The sequence below is a fragment of the Bufo gargarizans genome, chromosome 7 (assembly GCF_014858855.1).
Source record: "Bufo gargarizans isolate SCDJY-AF-19 chromosome 7, ASM1485885v1, whole genome shotgun sequence".
Classification (NCBI taxonomy): Eukaryota; Metazoa; Chordata; class Amphibia; order Anura; family Bufonidae; genus Bufo; species Bufo gargarizans.
The window spans coordinates 165,019,707-165,043,459 of record NC_058086.1 but is presented as its reverse complement, the minus strand read 5'-3'; the positions used below and the strand labels follow the sequence as shown (position 1 = coordinate 165,043,459).

Genomic DNA, 23,753 nt, shown 5'->3' with positions numbered 1-23,753 from the left:
GTCATGGCCCCGCGCCGCGCTCTCCTGGGTAGGAGCTCCGCGCTCTGCGGTTTGGCGTCCTGTCTACTGAGGCTTAATTGCATAAATTCAGTAATGTATAAAATCAGCCGCACATTGATTACAGAATTCTCTCCGCTCATCAATCCACCTCCTCTACAGCGTCGGCCTCCGAAATAAAAACAAAACAAAAAATCACCCGAAACCATATACCGTGTACCCTCATCCTCTACTGCGCAGCCTTTACTTAGTTCTATCTGTTTCTGGGAAAACCGGGTGACGACCAACATGGCTGACATTATACGGCTCCCGCTGAAGAATAAAGTGCATTATTATATTGCGTCGTGTACGCTTGCATTCCCCATAATCTTACAATTCGGGAGCATCTTTTCCTAGAACACTGCATTGTGGCGTTCCTCTGTTATTCCACCTTGAAATGTCTGAGTACGCTGACAGCTGGCTGTTATTAGCTGCAGGGGTTTCTGTGCGCCGTCTGACACTGGCCAATCACAGGGGACTGTCATGGGACGCACCACTTTCAATTCGCTTGAATGGGTCCGCAATCCGGAAGGAGCGTTGCGAAACAGAGTGCTTCCGTGGGGTTTCTCTCCGTGCCTCCGTGTGGGCGGATCACGGACCCGTTCAAGTTGAATGAGTCCGGATCAGTCTGCGGAATCCGCACGGACGTTGCCAGTGCATTGGGGACCCCGCACGCAACGGCCGCATGCATGAGACCTAATAGACCTGTCAAGATAGAGTGCTACTGACAATGGGAGCGCTTGCTCTGGAGGACTTAAAGCAGCCATGTGTTACATATTTATCAATGGCTTGTTCGAGCAGCTCTCCGTGGTAATATCAGCTGATCATTAGGAACCCCCCCCCCCCCATGAGCTGCTTGTAGTAAGGGGTTTGTTGTAGGTATACAACCCCCTTTTTTTGGGGGGGGGGGGGGTCCAAACCTGCAAAATAGAATCACTTTTAACCACTCCCTGTCCTTGGCTGCCTCGTGCTTTCAAGGTCCACTTTGACGCTGCTGCAGCCAATCACTGGTGACCTGCCCCCTTTCTGTCACATGACCAATTGAGCTGATGCAGTGCGAGAAAGTCGCCTCTGAGGCCAATGATTGGCTGCAGCGGCGTCAAAGTGGATCATGACATTGGGGGGACCCGAGGACAAGGAGAAGGTAAGTGTGCTTCCATTTTGCAGGTCTGGCTAGGAGAGGGGTTTCCCAAATCCAAAAGTTGGGCAACCCCTTTAAGTGTTAATGCAAACAGACCAGACATGACTCAGACAAGGTCTTCCCTAGAAATCTTCTGGCTCGGGGGGGTTATTCTCTTGTCTATCGTCCTCCGCTCATCCTCGCACAATGCCGCTCTCCAGTGAACCGTCACTAAGTCGCATTGATTTCCCGTGTTGCGACTTGCTGAGGAGTCGCCACAATAACTCAAAGAACATTAGAAAATGAAAGAAGAAGAAAAAAAGCATAAAGTCAAACCCTCTGATAATACAGAAGTATGACACCCAGCATCTGCGCCAGAACGTCGCTAGCAAAGCGCAGTCTGTTCGCGCTCCGACCAGGAGGATTATCGTATTTCTAGGCTGGTAGTCATGGATAGTTGGGAAGCAATAACGGCTCCTCGGCCGGGTTTCCTGAGCCCTCTGCTTTCAATCAATGGTGGTTTCTCTGTTTCTCAATTTTTTTTTGCTGCTCAAATTAACGTGCACCGTAGTGCACTGCTAATAAAACCGCGCCGACGACGGTCACATGACACCAAGCTAACGCCATAGGGAATCTGCTGCTTGTTCCTGTATTTCTATGGACTGTGGGAAGCCAGTCTGTATTCAATTGCATTTTTAAGGCCATCATGGACTCCGGTATTTGGGAGAAGGAAGCTGATCAGTTCATTGGGTTGTAGTCTTAAAGGGGGTTATCCCAGGTTACGCCGTGATCCTGTGTGGCGGCCACTTTCGGGATCATGTGCCGTACATTGGGCACGTGATCGTAGCCTGAGGTTAGAACCGTATGCATGCGTGAGTCTGAATCTTTCGTCACGGTGCTAGCAAGATATTCCCACTCACGGCACGTGATCCCGGAAGTGGTGGCGGCGGCGGCACAGGATCGTGGCGCAACCCGGATAGGCTGGCGTTTCATTAGAAGAAAACTGTTACCCCCAGCAGGACTCCAGCCAAGAATTTGAGCGAGTTTGACAAAGAAGTGCGCACCGTTATGCCTGAAATGTTCCAAATTGCGGACCTGCTTGCCGATTGCTGTGAGACCTCTGGCGATCGGGTCTTATCATAGCGGCCACTGCTGGACAAATGTGGTATTGCACGGCGCCCATTCTAATGAGTAAATGCTGAAATAATAGGTGGTCGAGCGGAGTCCTCCAAAGCAGAGAGATGCTCCATCAGAGGCAACCCCTCTATGACGTTCACATGTCCTGATCAGATTTCTTAATATTTATTATTTATTTTATGCACTTATATAGCGGTGACATATTCCGCAGCGCTTTACCGACATTTGGCATCACGCTGTCCTCAATGGGGCTCACAATCTAAGGTCCCTATCAGTCTGATCGGAGAACTCAGAAGAAACCCACGCAAACACGGGGAGAACATACAAACTCCATGCAGATGTTGTCCTTGGTCAAATTCAAACCTAGGACCCCAGCGCTGCAAGGAACCAGTGCTAACCACTGAGCCACCGTGCTGCCGTGTCCCTCTGTAACATAGGCATCGCCTGCATTACTAGACCCAAATACCAGGGTGATATGGAGGGAGGATGGGACCCTGCACAGGAACATAGGGGGCCATTTTATTAAGACCAGTATTTTAGACGCCGGTTTTAATACCTCTTTAGCTGGCGGTGGATGCGCCAAATTTATGTAGAGGCTCCGACCACCGCCTGTCTAAATCTATGCCACCTCCCTTGCTGGCATAGATTGAGTATTTTCTATGCCTAAAACAGTTGTAGTACTGGATCAAAAATGACCCCATCCAGGGATGGGTAGAATTATTAATAAACACTATAAATTCGACACCCTTGGCGAAAGTTATATTTTAGGTTTTGTTACCTGGGGCCAGTAAGGTAATACAGCCAAGCGCGGCGAATGTATAGTGTTTATTAAAATAGGTGTAGAAAATGAGATGGGCCTGCCAGCCCGCACCCTTACCCACCCCTTTTTTTTAGACCTGTTGTGAGCGGGTAAAAGTCGCAGCTCGAGGTGCAAATAGCGACAGATATATGCCAAAAAGTGGCGCATATATAATAATAAATGGCCCCCATAGTATTTGTGGTGGAATATAATAATTCAAAAATTTTACTGCATAATCTGGTAATCTTTTAGAAATCCTGTTGTAACGTACGATCTTCATTAGTAGTTTTCTTGTGTGTATTTTATTTTATTTTTTGCTCTGGTTCACATAAACACAAAACAAGTCCTTTCCGCACCTTTCCCCTTCTCTCTCCCCCCCCCCCCCCCCTCCCCCTCCATTTCGGAGCAGGTTTCATTTCCTTGTAATCCTTGAAGTGCTGTTGTCAGCTGGGAGAAGTAGTTTTGGTCGGCTATAAGCAGGTCAGGAGAATGGGCCGGGTATTGGCGGTTATCTCTGTGGTCAGCAGCAAATGGCTAACCTTAAGCCGAGGCTGCGGGAGCCTTATCTCCTCCTCATGACTCAGGTCTTCCTCTTTTATGCTATATGATCTATCTCTAGAAATTGGCCAGAAGATCGCTGAATGGAGAGAGCGGGGGCCATTCACTAAATGCTGATTTTCTTGTATCATTATTTTTTTAGTTTCATTCACCCGTTTCTAAGATTTAGCACAAATGTCAATTCGGCTGTTGACCGACGTGGACGCGCGCGCACCACGCAGAGTGTGTCACGCCTTGCCCTGTGAATGTGCGGAGATCTGCCAGGCTGGCTGCACATTTTTGATTCTTCTCTTTGTTTTGGTTTGAGTTGAGCTGGATCCACCTTCCCTCAGGTGTACTGGGTTGATTGTTAGCGAGGGTATTTATTCCTCCTTCTCCCAGTGGCCTGTGCGGGTTATAGCTCATTCCTGTGGGCTTTGGATGTGCTGTGGACTGTCTGCGCCAGCTCAGCTCAAGATAAGTCCTCTCTGTTTCTTCCCTTAGTGTCTTTTATCTAGGCCTCTAGGGAGACGCTTGCTTCTTAGGCCCCTTTCACACGGGCGAGTTTTCCGCGCGGGTGCAATGCGTGAGTTGAACGCATTGCACCTGCACTGAATCCGGACCCATTCATTTCTATGGGGCTGTGCACATGAGCGGTGATTTTCACGCATCACTTGTGCGTTGCGTGAAAATCGCAGCAAGCTCTATTTTGTGCGTTTTTCACGCAATGCAGGCCCCATAGAAGTGAATGGGGCTGCGTGAGACGATCGGGATGGGGACCCGATCTGTATTATTTTCCCTTATAACATGGTTATAAGGGAAAATAATAGCATTCTGAATACAGAATGCGTAGTACAATAGGGCTGGAGGGGTTAAAAAAAATAATTTAACTCGCCTTAATCCACTTGCTCGCGCAGCCGGCATCTCTTCTGTCTTCTTCTGTGAGGAATAGGACCTTTGATGACGTCACTACATTCATCACATGGTCCGTCACATGATCCATCACTATGGTAAAAGATCATGTGATGGACCATGTGATGAGCGCAGTGACGTCATCAAAGGTCCTATTCCTCACAGATGAAGACAGAAGAGATGCCGGCTGCGCGAACAAGTGGATTAAGGCAAGTTAAATTATATTTTTTTTTTTAACCCCTCCAGCGCTATTGTACTATGCATTCTGTATTCAGAATGCTATTATTTTCCCTTATAACCATGTTATAAGGGGAAATAATGCAATCTACACAACCTTGAACCCAAACCTGAACTTCTGTGAAGAAGTTCGGGTCTGGGTACCACATTCAGTTTTTTATCACGCACACGATAAAAACTGAACAACGGAACGCAATCGCAGTCAAAACTGACTGCAATTGCGTACCTACTCGCGCGGGTTTGCAGTAATGCATCGGGACCTAATCCGGACACGCTCGTGTGAAAGAGGCCTTACTGTTTGAAGAAGCAGGTCGCCTCTTCCCCTTTCCCTACTGCTCAGGGTTCTCCTAGGGCAGGGGTCAGCAACCTTCGGCACTCCAGCTGTTGTGAAACTACAATTCCCAGCATGCTCTATTGATTTCTATGGGAGTTAGGAGAAGAGCTGAGCAAGTGTACATGCAAGTTTCACCACACCTGGAGTGCCGGAGGTTGCCTACCCCTGTCCTAGGGTATACAGACTTAGGCACTAGGGCATGTGTATATCCACCATAAGGGTATGCATATGTGCACAGCAGTATAGGGAAAGCCTTAGGGATCGCTAGGAGGTGACCCTTTTCTCCCTAGCTTTTGGGCCTAGTCTGTTGTTCTGCTTGTTTTCCCTGTGTTTGGTTATTTTCCTGCTTACTTACCTTTCGAGTGTTTGCAGGCACGAGACCCGATAATGGTATCTGCCCTCGTTGACGTAATTAAAAAAAATATTATGATCCTCCCTCATCCCACCCCCAAAATCGAGATTTTTTATTTTATTTTTAATCCTACTGGTTTATCACAGGCCACCTGATAAAGAAGACCCCCTTCCCCCTAAACTGTAAGGCCTTTTTAAAGCTTCACACTAACATTCACCCCATTTGCTCCCTCACCTCCGAGTCAGTCTATAACAGGGGTCAGCAACCTCCGGCACTCCAGCTGTTGTGAAACTACAACTCCCAGCATTCTCCATCCACTTCTATGGGAGTTCCGAGAATAGCCAAGCAGGTGTGCATTGCTGAGAGTCGTAGTTTCACCACAGCTGGAGTGCTGGAGGTTTCTGATCCCTGCTTTATGCTATAATTTAGTGTTTGATTTATAAACGAGGAAGCTCAGGATGAACAGAGATGATGCTCCGCAGTACAAGGAATTGTGGGACACAGGGGCGAAACACCAATGAGGCTAGGTGAGGTGATCGCCTCAGGCAGCACCAGGTAGGGGCAAGAGGGGGGCAGCGGAAGGGCCATGGGCAATGAGCGCTTCCATTGTGGCAAAGGGGTTAGGTTATAAAATTGGCACGGGGGGAAGGGGGGACATGCCATTTCAGTTTTAGCCTCAGGCAGCAAAAAGGCTAGGTACACCCCTGGTGGAACAATATTGAACAAAATTAATAAAAAAAGCGCCACTCTGCTTCGGACAATTCCTACATTTTAGAAGGGTCCAGTAACAAAAAGCTGATCACAAAAAGCATCATCCCGCTGAGATCTGCAGCAATCTGCATGTAAACCCAGCAGTAAGTGTTCAGTTTTGCTGCAGCGCCACCACTGGAAAGATGAAGTATTGCAGAGTGTCCTTTCAAATGAATGAGTTGTCAGTGTAACACAGGACAGGAGAGGTCCTCCAGAGACAGACGCTCTCTTTGTGATGACCACTCTGGATAAGAGATGAGGATCCTGAACATGATGCCCCTTTTTTCGAAAGAGGGTTGTCCAGGATTTGAAAAACATGGTTGCTTTCTTCCAAACACAGTCTACAGGTTAGGTCTAGAGGGGGTAGGGCTCTTTTGTGTAGAAAGCAGCCATATTTTTCTAAGGCTACTTTCACACTAGCGTTGTTTAAACCTAGCGTTCAATTCCGACACCGGAACTGCCCGCCGGATCCGGAAAAATGTGTGAAAACGGATTACATTTGAATCCTGATCAGGATTTTGATCACAATGAAAAAATGCATTGGAAAAAACGGATCCGCCATTTATGGACTTTAACTTTTTTTTCACATTTTTCGGGTTTAACATGCAAAAGCCGGATCCAGTTTGACTGAACACACGGCGTTAATGCAAGTCAATGGGAAAAAGCCCTGATCTGGCGTTCAGTCAAAGTGTTCAGGATTTTTGGCCGGAGGTAAAAATACAGCATGCTACGGTTTTCTGAAAAGCCTGATCAGTCAAAAAGACTGAACTGAAGACGTCCTGATGCATCCTGAACGGATCGCTCTCCATTCAGAATGCATAACTGCTCTTTCACACTTGCGTTATTCTTTTCTTCCGGCATAGAGTTCCGTCGTCGGGGCTCTATGCCGGAAGAATCCTGATCAGTTTTATCCTAATGCATTCTGAATGGAGAGAAATCCGTTCAGGATGCATCAGGATGTCTTCAGTTCCGGACCGCAACGTTTTTTGGCCGGAGAAAATACTGCAGCATGCTGCGCTTTTTGCTCCGGCCAAAAATCCTGAAGACTTGCCGCAAGGCTGGATCCGGAATTAATGCCCATTGAAAGGCATTAATCCGGATCCAGCCTTAAGCTAAACGTCGTTTCGGCGCATTGCCGGATCCGACGTTTAGCTTTTTCTGAATGGTTACCATGGCTGCCGGGACGCTAAAGTCCTGTTTGCCATGGTAAAGTGTAGTAGGGAGCGGGGGAGCAGCATACTTACCGTCCGTGCGGCTCCCGGGGCGCTCCAGAGTGACGTCAGGGCGCTCCACGCGCATGGATCACGTGATCGCATGGCACGTCATCCATGCGCATGGGGCGCTCCGACGTCATTCTGGAGCGCCCCGGGAGCTGCACGGACGGTAAGTATACTGCTCCCCCGCTCCCCGCTACTACTATGGCAACCAGGACTTTAATAGCGTCCTGGCTGCCATAGTAACACTGAAAAGCATTTTGAAGACTGATCCGTTTTCAAATGCTTTCAGTTCTCTTGCGTTTTTCTGGATCCGGCGTGTAATTCCGGCAAATGGAGTACACGCCGGATCCGGACAACGCAAGTGTGAAAGAGGCCTTAGGGTAAAACTGATCAGTTCTTTTCCGGATTTGAGCCCCTAGGACGGAACTCTGCGCCGGAAAAGAAAAACGCTAGTGTGAAAGTACCCTAATCCTTACAACCCCTTTAATTCAGAATTACTTATCAAGATATATGAGAATGGGTTTTATAAGCTGGACAGCCCCATCAGAAAAGTTCAAAGAACATCAGTAAACATGAAGGTCAATAAGACATTCAAATACATAAACAGTACCATATACATAGCAATATCAATAAAGGCGAGATGGCAATTCACGTATGTAAAACATGTACAGAGCAATCATTGACAGGACACATGTTTGTAGTGAGTACATAACCATCTTATCCTAATATTGCGTTAAGATTATCCGAAAATCTAGGAGCTGAATACATAGTTTGCATAGATGAACACCAGGGTCCCCATACTTTTCTGAATTTCTGAGGACAACCCCGATTCTTGAATACAATATTCTCATAGGATACCACATTATTCACAAGTACTTTCCATTGGTTAAGAGAAGGTCGTCTATCACCCATCCAACGAATTGCAATAGCTTTCCGTGCGAGAAACAATGTTTCTCTTAAGAGTATTCTGACATGGTGAGGATATACCTCTTCATCAAGTATACCAAACAGGCACACTTGTGGGGTTAGTGCTATCGGAGGGTGTGTAAGCGTAGAAAGAAAGCTTATGATGTCAGACCAAAAGGTTTGTATATACGGACAGTCCCATATAAGGTGCCAGAAAGTTGCCCCCTCCGCGTCGCATCTATGGCACCTAGAATGTGACAATTTGCCTATTTTTTTGTAGCTGGACGGGTGATGGATAACCTTGGGGTGAATAATACATAGCTGTAGAAATGTATTATTGATAGATGGGGAAACCAATACAGGAGATTCCAATAGGTCACTAATTTCTTCATTTGTGATACCCGGTATTAGAGTTTCCCATTTGGATAATACCAAGAGGGGGACCTTATGCATCTTGGTACTCAGCAAGTGAGTGGAAAGAGCAGAGATAAATCCCTTGGGGCCTTGGGAGCGTATGACACCGATCAGTGGGTAATCAGAGATTGATATTGTGATATCCCTAAAGTGAGTGCTCATAGCGTGTCGTATTTGAAGGTATTTAAAAAATGTGGTTCTAGGTAGGTTATGGCGTTTGGACAACCCCTTTAACCGTAGTTTCCCATGGTGTTAACATTTTTGTTGTTTCTCCGGACAGGTGCACAGATCATAGATCTCATGATGCTGGTCATCGACGTAACCAAAGGCATGCAGACCCAGTCTGCGGAGTGTCTGGTCATTGGACAGATTGCTTGCAACAAGATGGTGGTGGTCTTAAACAAAACTGATTTGCTGCCAGAAAGCAAGAGGCAAGCTGCTATAGAGAGGATGACTAAGAAGATGCAGAAGACATTAGAGAATACGAAGTAAGTGCTGTTTTGGAGGGATACAGACCCCCTCCAAATGGGTCATATCTTTACAGTTTTACGCTGTCTATTAAATATTAGATTGGCTCCTTAGTTATTCCTGTCAATGTCTTGTAGAAGAGGGGAGGAGAAAGCAGGGGCTGTGCAGTCCAGTGATGCCGTGCGACTCTGTGACTAAAGGATAGCTCAGTACCCACTAAAATATCTGCTGTAACCCTCCTACCTCCAGAACTAGGCTATAAAACTAATTAGCAGTTAGGAGCATTGGCTGACATAGGAAGACTACTCTGCACACAGTGATGGAAAAAGCTCTTGGCTCAACTAAATTATTTATATTTTCACCGTACCTTTAGCTCACTTCATTATTTGCATCCTTAAAGAACATCTGTGATGGAACGATGCATAGCCAGAGCTAGCAAATATTCTTCAGCCTCTTAAAGTTGGAATACACATAAGAAGAAAGTTGTCCAAACCTGCTGATTTTGGCAGAATGGGATGGCTGTCTAATGGGTTTCCTGACTCTCTACTGACGACAGATGTTGGGTGGGGAAAATGGATTGGCATGTTGGTGTTAATCATGCTCAATCCTTTGTGGGAGATCAGCTGCTTATGGTCAGGAGGGGCACAGGATGAGGAAGGTCTGGACAGGCATAGGGGGAGGGGCACAAGAAGAGGATGAGGAGTCTGGAGGGGCACAAGAAGAGGATGAGGAGTCTGGAGGGGCACAAGAAGAGGATGAGGAGTCTGGAGGGGCACAAGAAGAGGATGAGGAGTCTGGAGGGGCACAAGAAGAGGATGAGGAGTCTGGAGGGGCACAAGAAGAGGGATGAGGAGTCTGGAGGGGCACAAGAAGAGGAATGAGGAGTCTGGAGGGGCACAAGAAGAGGAATGAGGAGTCTGGAGGGGCACAAGAAGAGGAATGAGGAGTCTGGAGGGGCACAAGAAGAGGAATGAGGAGTCTGGAGGGGCACAAGAAGAGGAATGAGGAGTCTGGAGGGGCACAAGAAGAGGGACGAGGGGCACAAGAAGAGGGACGAGGGGCACAAGAAGAGGGACGAGGGGCACAAGAAGAGGGACGAGGGGCACAAGAAGAGGGACGAGGGGCACAAGAAGAGGGACGAGGGGCACAAGAAGAGGGACGAGGGGCACAAGAAGAGGGACGAGGGGCACAAGAAGAGGGACGAGGGGCACAAGAAGAGGACGAGGGGCACAAGAAGAGGACGAGGGGCACAAGAAGAGGACGAGGGGCCTGGAGGGGCACAAGAAGAGGATGAGGAGCAAGATGGGATGGCTATCTAATGGGTTTTCTGACTCTCTACTGACGACAGATGTTGGGTGGGGAAAAAGGATTGGCATGTTGGGGTTCATCATGCTCAATCCTTTATAGGAGATCAGCTGCTTATGGTCAGGAGGGGCACAGGATGAGGAAGGTCTGGACAGGCATAGGAGGAGGAGCCTGGAAGGGCACGGGACGAGTATGAGGAGCCTGGAGGGGCGCAAGAAGAGGACGAGGAGCCTGGAGGGGCGCAAGAAGAGGACGAGGAGCCTGGAGGGGCGCAAGAAGAGGACGAGGAGCCTGGAGGGGCGCAAGAAGAGGACGAGGAGCCTGGAGGGGCGCAAGAAGAGGACGAGGAGCCTGGAGGGGCGCAAGAAGAGGACGAGGAGCCTGGTGGGGCGCAAGAAGAGGACGAGGAGCCTGGAGGGGCGCAAGAAGAGGACGAGGAGCCTGGAGGGGCGCAAGAAGAGGACGAGGAGCCTGGAGGGGCGCAAGAAGAGGACGAGGAGCCTGGAGGGGCGCAAGAAGAGGACGAGGAGCCTGGAGGGGCGCAAGAAGAGGACGAGGAGCCTGGAGGGGCGCAAGAAGAGGACGAGGAGCCTAAGAAGAGGACGAGGAGCCTGGAGGGGCACAGGAGGGAGGAGGAGGCAGAAGAATAATCTGGAGGTTTACAGGAGGAGAAGGAGTCTTGAGGGGCACAGGATGAGGAGGCTCTGGACGGGCATAGGAGGAGAAGGAAGAGCCTTTAGGGGCACTGGAGGAGGGAGGAGCCTGTAGGGGAGGAGGAAGAATCTGGAGGGTTACAGGATGAGGAGGGTCTGGACAGGCATAGGAGGAGAAAGAAGAATCTGGAGAGGTACAGGAGAAGAAGGAAGAGCCTGAAGGAACAGAGAAGGAGGGGTCTGGAGGAGAACAGGAGGCGGAGGAAGATTCTGAGGCGCACAGGTGGTGAAGTCGGAGTCTAACTGTCTATCAAAATATCTTATGGTTAAGCATTCATGTAGCCAATTCCACCGTTTGATTGCATAGATGGAGATAATGTTCTGTCAGATACCTCCGGGGATCAATTAAATTGAGTTTTAAATTTCCAGCCTGCCTAATGAACTCTTCACAAGGTGAAGATTTTGGGAGAGAGTTTGTTGGAGGATGCTTCAAAGTCCAACAATCTATACACAAGAGTCATTATAGGTAACAGTATTTTTGGATTGCCTCGCCCAATAATTATCGAGAGTGCAAAAATGATGATTGATCTGCTGGTCAACAAAGAGCAGATGGGGCAGCCAGGTATGCTGACCTATGGCACAGTGCACTGTGACTCTTTGTCACTTCCAAAAGGACTGTCTAGAAACCTGTTCACGGGCTGAGAGTCTGGAATACCAGGGACAATCGGCAGAATATGAAGGATCTCAGGAACCGTGCTTAGCACTAGTCGTGCTCTCCTAAGTCTATAGATCACTTTATTATTATTTCGTTAAAATGAATACACCTGTTTCAACATTTGTTCCTGTTCCACGCAATGTTCATTTTTCTGGTGTTTGGATTAAGTGTAATTGAATTTCCCCGAGCTTTGTTGTTAATCTCTTTGACTCTCAGTACGAATGTTCCCAATCAGAGCCGCGGGCAAGCGGATTACAGTCATTGGAAGTCACTGTTGTTGGCTCTCTGTAAAATTCAATATGTATCATAGAGGCTGAAGCCCGGTGAGATTCTTCAGTAATCCATCTATGTTCTGCTTCTTCTGGAGCACTGGAGACCTGACCTCTTACCCCAGGGGAGGAGGAACAAGGAGCCACAACTCCAATCTCTCCTCGAAAGCAAATATTTGTTTCGATAGCAGATAATTTAACCTGGATACAGAAACTTACAAAGTGTGAACATAAACCATAAACTTCTATCTGTCACCAGACACCTCTCTTCTGTTTAGGGCATTTGTTAAATACTTTAATAATTGGGAGCCACAGCCACTTTGGACCCCCGCCCCAAAAGTCTCTCGTTTGGGTGGTTTAGATAGGCAGCACTGTACAGTTGACTGAGAGGGACCACACCAACCAGCTGCATTTTGCAAAAAACATGCAATGATGTCGGTCTTGGGGTTCCTATATTTCATAATTACTGTACTACTCCCCCAATGTAAAAGAATACACCAACGAGCAAAAGAGTAACAATGTTGTGAACTTTTGACTTTCAGGCTCCATATCTCACCATCTGCTACAGCTTTGAACGTGAGACTACCATCATTTTATAGAACAGGCACGCTCAACCTGCGGCCCTCCAGCTGTTGCAAAACTACAACTCCCACAAAGCCCTGCTGTAGGCTGTTCGGGCTTGCTGGGAGTTGTAGTTTTGCAACAGCTAGAGGTCCGCAGGTTGAGCATGCCTGTTATAGACCATCATCTTGGCTATCTTACACATAAATTCAACTTGAAGCTATTTAGCATATGGTAAGTTCTGCAGATTCTTCTCTTGTATCTGCATTGTTACTGTTTTGCTCCTGGTGGTGGAACAATCTTCTACAAATTACAACCTGTTCTCACATTTCCTAATAGCTCAGTGTGTGATTAGGTTGATTTCCAAGCGAAAGGTCACTGGTTTGAATCCAGGAGCAGCCATGAAGAAGATTTTCCAAGAAAAGAGAAATGGCTTCATCCAGCTAATCGATATCTCGGCCAAGAAAATTGCCAAACTGCATCCTGTAAGCGCCATGACAGGTGGAAAATACGAAATGAAGTCTGTCCATCCATTCCAAAGCCAAGAGGTGGACGTCCAGGCAAAATATTGGAGTCAACGGGTTGGCTCATCACAAGGTCAATCAGTTCTGGCGCGACAAACACGGCAGTGGTGGTGGATCGTATGCTTCGTAATAGTGAGATCACAGACGACCATGCGAGCAATGCGCATTACACAAGTCTGGAATGGTGGTCTGAAAAGAGGTGAAGAACCCTAGACTTCAATATCGTCATAAGAAGCGTCTGCTTGAGTTTGAAAAAAAAAATCTTAACAGTGGACAGTAGAAGATTGGAAACGGGTGATTTGGAGCGATGAGAAAAAAGTCAATAGACTGGGCTCTGATGGGTGCAAATGGGTCTGGAAGAAACCAGGGAAAAAGGGGCTAACTGATAGAGAAATGGAGAGAACTGTCAAGTTCGGTGGAGGAAGTGGATGACATGGGGTTGTTTTACAGCCAAAGGTGTTGGATACTTGACCAGGATCGATAGTGGTCTCAATGCTGAGCTTTATGTGAGTATCCTATAAGGTGAGTTACTTCATACACTCGAGTACTATGGGTATGAAAAGGATGACATAGTGTTCCAGCAAGTCCAATTTAAGTATGAGATAGCCAAGATGATTGTCTATAAAATGATGGTAGTATCACGTTCAAAGCTGTAGTGGATGGTGAGACATGGAGCCTGAAAGTCAAACGTTCAAAACATTGTTACCCTTTTGCTCCTCGGTGTATAAATACTATAATACTGCTCCTATGTACAAGAATATAACTACTATAATACTGCTCCTATGTACAAGAATATAACTACTTTCATATACTCCTAAGTGGCGTATTACGAGCACTAAAGCAAGGTTTCTCAGGCTTGGTATATCTGTATGTTACTATTTGCGTGCCTCCATTTGCACTTTGCACTATCTGTCTATGTCAATTACTTACCTGCGAGGATGTGCCTATCCTCTGTTTGATGACTCATTTTTGCTGACATATGAAAATGTATGCAATGTCACTTTTGTATCATTTTATTAAGCTTGCTCAATAAAAAGAAAATTGACAAAGAATATAACTACTATAATACTGCCTCCTATGTACAAGAATATAACTACTATAGTACTGCTCCTATGTACAAGAATATAACTACTATAATACTGCTCCTATGTACAAGAATATAACTACTATAATACTGCCTCCTATGTACAAGAATATAACTACTATAATACTGCCTCCTATGTACAAGAATATAACTACTATAATACTGCCTCCTATGTACAAGAATATAACTACTATAATACTGCCTCCTATGTACAAGAATATAACTACTATAATACTGCCTCCTATGTACAAGAATATAACTACTATAATACTGCCTCCTATGTACAAGAATATAACTACTATAATACTGCCTCCTATGTACAAGAATATAACTACTATAATACTGCTACTATGTACAAGAATATAACTACTATAATACTGCCTCCTATGTACAAGAATATAACTACTATAATGCTGCCTCCTATGTACAAGAATATAACTACTATAATGCTGCCTCCTATGTACAAGAATATAACTACAATAATGCTGCCTCCTATGTACAAGAATATAACTACTATAATACTGCTCCTATGTACAAGAATATAACTACTATAATACTGCCTCCTATGTACAAGAATATAACTACTATAATACTGCCTCCTATGTACAAGAATATAACTACTATAATACTGCCTCCTACAGTCAGGTCCATAAATATTGGGACATCAACACAATTCTAACATTTTTGGCTCTATTCACCACCACAATGGATTTGAAATGAAACGAACAAGATGTGCTTTACCTGCAGACTGTCAGCTTTAATTTGAGGGCATTTACATCCAAATCAGGTGAACGGTGCAGGAATTACAACAGTTTGCATCTGTGCCTCCCACTTGTTAAGGAACCAAAAGTATTGGGACAATTGGCTTCTCAGCTGTTCCATGGCCGGTGTGTGTTATTCCCTCATTATCCCAATTACAATGAGCAGATACAAGGTCCAGAGGTCATTCCCAGTCTGCTATTTGTATTTGGAATCTGTTGCTGTCAACTCTCAATATGAGATCCAAAGAGCTGTCACTATCAGTGAAGCCGTCATTAGGCTGAAGAAAACCCAACAAACCCAGCAGAGAGATGGCAAAAACATTAGGCGCGGCCAAAACAACTGTTTGGAACATTCTTAAAAAGAAGGAACGCACCGGTGAGCTCAGCAACACCAAAAGACCTGGAAGACCACGGAAAACAACTGTGGTGGATGACCGAAGAATTCTTTCCCTGGTGAAGAAAACAGCCTTCACAACAGTTGGCCAGATCAGGAACACTCTCCGGGAGGTAGGTGGATGTGTGTCAAAGTCACCAATCAGGAGAAGACTTCACCAGAGTGAATACAGAGGGTTCACCACAAGATGGAAAACCATTGGTGAGCCTCAAAAACAGGAAGGCCAGATTAGAGTTTGCCAAATGACATCTAAAAAAGCCTTCACAGTTCTGGAACAACATCCTATGGACAGATGAGACCAAGATCAACTTGTACCAGAGTGATGGGAAGAGAAGAGTATAGAGAAGGAAAGGAACTGCTCATGGTCCTAAGCATACCACCTCATCAGTGAAGCATGGTGGTGGTAGTGTCATGGCGTGGGCATGTATGGCGGCCAATGGAACTGCTTCTCTTGTATTTATTGATGATGTGACTGCTGACAAAAGCAGCAGGATGAATTCTGAAGTGTTGCGGGGCAATATTATCTGCTCATATTCAGCCCAATGCTTCAGAACTCATTGTACGGCGCTTCACAGTGCAGATGGACAATGACCCAAAGCATACTGCAAAAGCAACCAAAGAGTTTTTTAAGGGAAAGAAGTGGAATGTTCTGCAATGGCCGAGTCAATCACCGGACCTGAATCCGATTGAGCATTTCACTTGCTGAAGACAAAACTGAAGGGAAAATGCCCCAAGAACAAGCAGGAGCTGAAGACAGTTGCAGTAGAGGCCTGGCAGAGCATCACCAGGGATGAGACCAGCGTCTGGGGATGTCTATGTGTTCCAGACTTCAGGCTGTAATTGACTGCAAAGGATTTGCAACCAAGTATTAAAAAGTGAAAGGTTGATTCATGATTATTATTCTGTCCCATTACTATCGGTCCCTTAACAAGTCGGAGGCACATATGCAAACTGCTGTAATTCCTGCACCGATCACCTGATTTGGATGTAAATACCTTCAAATTACAGCTGACAGTCTGCAGGTAAAGCACATCTTGTTAGTTTCATATCAAATCCATTGTGGTGGTGTATAGAGCCAAAAATGTTACAATTGTGTCAATGTCCCAATATTTATGGACCTGACTGTATGTACAAGAATATAACTACTATAATACTGCTCCTATGTACAAGAATATAACTACTATAATACTGCCTCCTATGTACAAGAATATAACTACTATAGTACTGCCTCCTGTGTACAAGAATATAACTACTATAATACTGCTCCTATGTACAAGAATATAACTACTATAATACTGCTCCTATGTATAAGAATATAACTACTATAATACTGCTCCTATGTATAAGAATATAACTACTATAATACTGCCCCTATGTACAAGAATATTACTACTATAATACTGCTCCTACGTACAAGAATATAACTACTATAATACTGCCTCCTACGTACAAGAATATAACTACTATAATACTGCCTCCTATGTACAAGAATATAACTACTATAATACTGCCTCCTATGTACAAGAATATAACTACTATAATACTGCCCCTATGTACAAGAATATTACTACTATAATACTGCTCCTACGTACAAGAATATAACTACTATAATACTGCCTCCTATGTACAAGAATATACCTACTATAATACTGCCTCCTATGTACAAGAATATAGCTACTATAATACTGCTCCTATGTACAAGAATATAACTACTATAATACTGCCTCCTATGTACAAGAATATAGCTACTATAATACTGCCTCCTATGTACAAGAATATAACTACTATAATACTGCCTCCTATGTACAAGAATATACCTACTATAATACTGCCTCCTATGTACAAGAATATAGCTACTATAATACTGCCTCCTATGTACAAGAATATAACTACTATAGTACTGCCTATGTTCAATAATGTAATACTGCTGAAGTAAATTAAAACATTCGCTTCTTACCTTTAAAGCTTTATTTGTCTGCTCTATATAACAATAACACTAATAATGTTGCAATTTAAGTGTTTACAATTGGCTTCTACCATAAAATATAACACAAATCATTGTTCTGCTGAAAATGTCTGGGTTTTACTTAAAAAATAAATATAAAAAACTCTCTCAGGGCTCTGGACACCGTCCTCCATGCTGTACACCAACGTGTCATATTTATGTGTAGAAAACTACACATGGAGTCAATAAGATTCTAATATCTAAAAATAATATGACTTGAGGGGATTTGTGTCTCCTCCTCCTCCTCCTCCTTCTTCTTCTGGGCCCTTACTTTATGTTGGTCCCATCATTAACCCCTGTTTTGCTGGATAGTCTTTAGATTCTCAACGCTGTTTTCTTTGACCTCGAACCCTAGGACAAGAACTATAAGTTTCGTTTACGTTGCGCCATTTTTTTTTTTTTCAATTTGTTTTGTTTCCAAGCTTTAAATCCTTTATGCAGATTTGTACAGATGGACACTGTGTATCAGTACAGGCGTTTATATCCTCTGTATTTCTTGTTTTACCTCTATAGATTTCATGGTTGTCCTATTATCTCTGTGGCTGCAAAACCAGGAGGACCTGAGGCGCCGGAATCGGAAACTGCTCAGGGAATCTCGGAATTAATTGAGGTGTGTATTGGGTGATTACAATTCACATGCATGTCAAGAAGTTATTAAAGAAGTTGTCACTGGAGGGAGCTCATGAACTTACTGCGTACTGTTTATGTAGTAACACAGTATTCAGAACAGTCGGACGTTCCCCCTAGTGGTGGCTGCCTGTCGCCAAATCAGAATGGGAGCAGGAAGCATCATGGCTGCTTATGTAAAGGGACCCTAAGGGTTTATACACACACAACGGGCATTTCGTGGTTTAGCGCCAATTTCTTTAAAACTGCAGCGTTTTGCCACCGTGACAGAAACTGTAACAGTGTTCACACGTACAATTTTTGAAACCATCTATTGTTTGCAACGAGAGGTTTTTCACGTGTGGTTTTCCAGACTGTGCCAAGAATGGACATATCCGTTCATGGCGTGGTTACCACGCAGACTGCACGGAAAACCTTAGCAGCAGTCTGCTCGCAATTTAGCTCCATTCAATGGAGCTAAGCAGACAGCCGGACCGTAGCGTACAAAATGAAAAAAAAAAGCAGCCGTTCCGGTCATGGGATACATGGCCGATTTTGATATGGCCAGAATCCAACATGTGAACATACCCTAACTTAGGGCTACTTTCACACTTGCGTTCGGAGTGGATCCGTCTGCATTATATTTCAGAAAAAATTCTAACTGTGAAAGTTGCTCAGACGGATCCGTCCAGACTTTACATTGAAAGTCAATAGGGGACAGATCCGTTTAAGAAATTGAGCCATATTGTGTCAACTTCAAACAGATCCGTCCCCATTGACTTACATTGTAAGTCTGGACGGATCCGTTTGGCTCCGCACGGCCAGGCGGACACCCCGAACGCTGCAAGCAGCGTTTGGGTGTCCGCCTGCTGAGCGGAGCGGAGGACAAACGGTGCCAGACTGAGGCATTCTGAGCGGATCCGTATCCACTCAGAATGCATTAGGGCTGGACGGATCCGTTCGGGGCCGCTTGTGAGAGCCTTCAAACGGAACTCACAAGCGGATCCCCGAACGCAAGTGTGAAAGTAGCCTAAACAGCGACATGTGAATGAGCTCCCATGATCCTGGCGTTCTCAGTGTCTGACTTGTTATATCGGGGGAATACTTCAGCGATGTTGGGTCCAACTTTTTGGAACTGCGTTGCTTTGGACCAGAAAATAGAGACGCAGCTACATTATTAATGAAGTTTTCATCACCACGGAAATAGTTTGAGCTTCACAGACCCAAAAATAAAATGTGACACACTATTAAAATAAATAAATATATATGTAAATAAATAAAATTTAACATTTTTGCAACATTGAAGGACCTTGTGTGTCAATTATGACAAGTGAAATAAAAAATCTAGTAATTATAGAACATTATGTTGGGAGCAGTAGTCGTACTGGAATTCCTACGCATAGTCTTGCCAAGACGATTGCCTACTGCTCCTGGCGACACTGTATTTACTGCTCTTTCAATGAACCTTTGTGTTTTTTCTTTTTTTTTTCTACCCCCTCCCTGTCGACGTCCAGCTCTTGAAGTCTCAGGCCTACTTGCCTCGTAGAGATCCCTCGGGGCCTTTCCTCATGGCTGTTGACCACTGTTTCTCCATCAAGGGTCAGGGCACGGTGATGACAGGCACCGTCCTCTCTGGATCCGTCAGTCTCAATGACAACGTGGAGATCCCAGCTTTAAAGGTAAGGAATCATCCGCCACTAGTGGGCAGCATTGCTCCGGCTGTACGGTTATATGCAGATCACATGCTGATACAAAGTATACCATTGGTGGCGTTTTAAAGACATTGCAATAAATAGTCATTTACAAAAAGTTGAATCAAATCGTTCTGATCTTCCATGATGGGGCACGTTGATTATCCTATTAGCGCTGCTTTTTTGGCGCAATTTAAAATACGTTTTTGCCAGTTTTTTTCATGTGCACGACATTTATTACTCACCTGCGCCAGGTTTTTATGCCAGTTTTGATTCGAATAGTTTGAGCATAGCGTGTGCACGTTTATGAATTGTGACATAATGAAAGTTTTAATTTTTTTTCCCACAAAATTCCCCAGTCTCAAATTGCCCCATTTTTAACAGGACGCGTAACAGTTTGATAAATTTGGCACAAAACCCTTAACAAAATTGAGCGAATAAATGCGTCTAAAGGAATAAAAATGCTATTGCTATTATTTCGCAGCCGCATGTAGAAAATTTAAGATTCTGCCTTTTCTTGCATAGGCTATTGACTTGTTCTTGTCACCAAAAAATACAGATTTATATAAATAATTTTTTTTTTTTTATCAAAGAGCAAACAGCTATTTTAATTGCTTATAAATTAATTTTATTTTATTTAATTAAATTACGGAAATATTTTTCCACAATCTTTTTTTTTTTTTTATTATTCATATTATCAAAAACATATATTTTTATGGTTATTACATTTTTGACATTTTTTTTTTATGCACTTACCCTTTACATGGCTTTATACATGTATCAGCCTAGATTCTAGTCTACTCTGCTGCTGTGCTGAAAATCTGCACATAATATACACTGTGTGCATGTGACCTAAAAGAGGAAAAAAGAAAAAAAATCATAATGAATTTTTTTTTTTAATAAATACATAGAAACAGAAGTTTAAAAAAAGTTAGCAAACCTTGCCGTATGGTGCTATGTATGTGGCATATAATTCATTAGTGGGGGGGGGGGGCTATTAAAGCTTTATTTACTGGTAATCTGTGTAAACATAAGTCAAACATTATTTCTACATATTTATTATATATTTTAATATTACGGTATATATATTATAGTTTTTTTTTTTATTAGAATTTGTTTGGTATTGATTTAGGTGTGATGGTATATGGTATGTTATTATGGAATTGCCAGTATATGGGATTTTTACTTAGAAAAAATAATAAATATTAGAATTACAATCTTTTTAGTGCAAATTTTCAAATAAAAAAAGTTTCCATTCACTGCGTGCTATCAGGCTGCTGTGGTCACTAATAAGTCTAGTTGATCTATGACGTGACTGCAGATATTGAGGGAGATCATACAATGAGGTTTGCACATTTCGGGAGGTCTCTTAGCCCTGAGCCTCCCATCTGACCCCAGGATTTAGCACATACCCCAGGCCGTGACTGACAGGCGATGTCCACAGGGAACTGGGACGCCGCACTTAAAAAAAGAAACCATTTCTACAAGGAAAACAAATCAGCGACTTCACTGCGGAAAGTGTCTCTGCCGTTCTCAAGATCCACTAATAGATTGTGACACCAGTGACCGGCTGAACCTGTGTAACTCAGGGTCACTCCATAGCCCCCCGGCCCCGGACCGCCACCTACTGTGCTATATACTGATGGGAGAGAAGCCTATGTACAGACAGGACTGTACCGACCCCGTGCAGCCAGACCCCTCTGTGGTCACCTCTTTCCAGTTGCCCACCGTTCACGATGTCCGTGCACCACCAGCACGGAATCCGCGCTTATTTTTTCAGCAGTTTTGATCCGGTTTTTGGAGCATTCTTTTTCAACCTCCCAGTCATTTCAATGGAAGAGTCGGCACAGATTCCTATCCAAGATAGAGCATGCTGCTTCTTTTTTCACTCAGTTTTTTAGAGGTGTTCTTTGCACATATTCTGCATGGAGAAAACCATGGGAAAAACTGCAAATATCTATCTTTCTCATATCTACAGTGCCTTGCAAAAGTATTCACCCCCGTTGACTTTTTTCGTATTTTGTTACATTACAGGCTTTCGTTAATCTGAATTTTATGTGATGGATCAGAACACAATAGTGTAAGTTGGGGAAGTGAAATGAGAAAAATATACAGTACAGACCAAAAGTTTGGAGACACCTTCTCATTCAAAGAGTTTTCTTTATTTTCATGACTATGAAAATTGTAGATTCACACTGAAGGCATCAAAACTATGAATTAACACATGTGGAATTATATACATAACAAAAAAGTGTGAAACAACTGAAAATATGTCATATTCTAGGTTCTTCAAAGTAGCCACCTTTTGCTTTGATTACTGCTTTGCACACTCTTGGCATTCTCTTGATGAGCTTCAAGAGGTAGTCACCTGAAATGGTCTTCCAACAGTCTTGAAGGAGTTCCCAGAGATGCTTAGCACTTGTTGGCCCTTTTGCCTTCACTCTGCGGTCCAGCTCACCCCAAACCATCTCGATTGGGTTCAGGTCCGGTGACTGTGGAGACCAGGTCATCTGGCGCAGCACCCCATCACTCTCCTTCATGGTCAAATAGCCCTTACACAGCCTGGAGGTGTGTTTGGGGTCATTGTCCTGTAGAAAAATAAATGATGGTCCAACTAAACGCAAACTGGATGGAATAGCATGCCGCTGCAAGATGCTGTGGTAGCCATGCTGGTTCAGTATGCCTTCAATTTTGAATAAATCCCCAACAGTGTCACCAGCAAAGCCCCCCCACACCATCACACCTCCTCCTCCATGCTTCACGGTGGGAACCAGGCATGTAGAGTCCATCCGTTCACCTTTTCTGCGTCGCACGAAGACACGGTGGTTGGAACCAAAGATCTCAAATTTGGACTCATCAGACCAAAGCACAGATTTCCACTGGTCTAATGTCCATTCCTTGTGTTCTTTAGCCCAAACAAATCTCTTCTGCTTGTTGCCTGTCCTTAGCAGTGGTTTCCTAGCAGATATTCTACCATGAAGGCCTGATTCACACAGTCTCCTCTTAACAGTTGTTCTAGAGATGTGTCTGCTGCTAGAACTCTGGGTGGCATTGACCTGGTCTCTAATCTGAGCTGCTGTTAACCTGTGATTTCTGAGGCTGGTGACTCGGATGAACTTATCCTCCGCAGCAGAGGTGACTCTTGGTCTTCCTTTCCTGGGGCGGTCCGCATGTGAGCCAGTTTCTTTGTAGCGCTTGATAGTTTTTGTGACTGCACTTGGGGACACTTTCAATTTTCCCAATTTTTCGGACTGAGTGACCTTAATTTCTTAAAGTAATGATGGCTACTCGTTTTTCTTTACTTAGCTGCTTTTTTCTTGCCATAATACAAATTCTAACAGTCTATTCAGTAGGACTATCAGCTGTGTATCCACCGGACTTCTCCACAACGCAACTGATGGTCCCAACCCCATTTATAAGGCAAGAAATCCCACTTATTAAACCTGACAGGGCACACCTGTGAAGTGAAGACCATTTCAGGTGACTACCTCTTGAAGCTCATCAAGAGAATGCCAAGAGTGTGCAAAGCAGTAATCAAAGGAAAAAAGGTGGCTCTTGAAAAGGAAGTGTCCCAATAAGTTTCTATCTATTTGGCAGGGATGGTTAAGTGCTCCGGGTCTAGTGTCAGGGGCCCTCACTGCGGACTGCATAAAAAACCAAATTTCTGGACTGGAGGACTGCGACGGCGGTAGGTTGGCCTGGTATAGTGGGAACGCTGGGCAGCATGGCTGTGCACTAGTATTTCGCAGTGGACAGTGCTACAACACCCAAGAGATGCTGCTTTTGTAGGGCTCGGTCGTCTCACAGGTTTGAAATGCTTGAGGGGGGGGGGGGGAGTTTGGTTTAATGATTGGATTTTATTATGATGTATGTACGCGCTGGATACATTGTGATTAATGTGTACTCCTTGGAAATAATAAGATGACACAACAACATTGTATTTATATTTAAAAAGGGGTACAAATT

General features: G+C 44.5%; 1 protein-coding gene across 1 annotated transcript in view; it reads left to right on the top strand.

Annotated features, from left to right (window-relative positions):
- The window catches only part of EEFSEC (eukaryotic elongation factor, selenocysteine-tRNA specific), a 141,540-nt gene that overhangs the window by 26,209 nt on the left and 91,578 nt on the right, over positions 1 to 23,753 (top strand). The window contains exons 2-4 of the mRNA XM_044302205.1: positions 9,032 to 9,239; positions 18,004 to 18,100; positions 19,611 to 19,775. Of these exons, the coding sequence (XP_044158140.1) occupies positions 9,032 to 9,239; positions 18,004 to 18,100; positions 19,611 to 19,775 (470 nt within the window). The remainder of the gene's footprint in view (positions 1 to 9,031; positions 9,240 to 18,003; positions 18,101 to 19,610; positions 19,776 to 23,753) is intronic.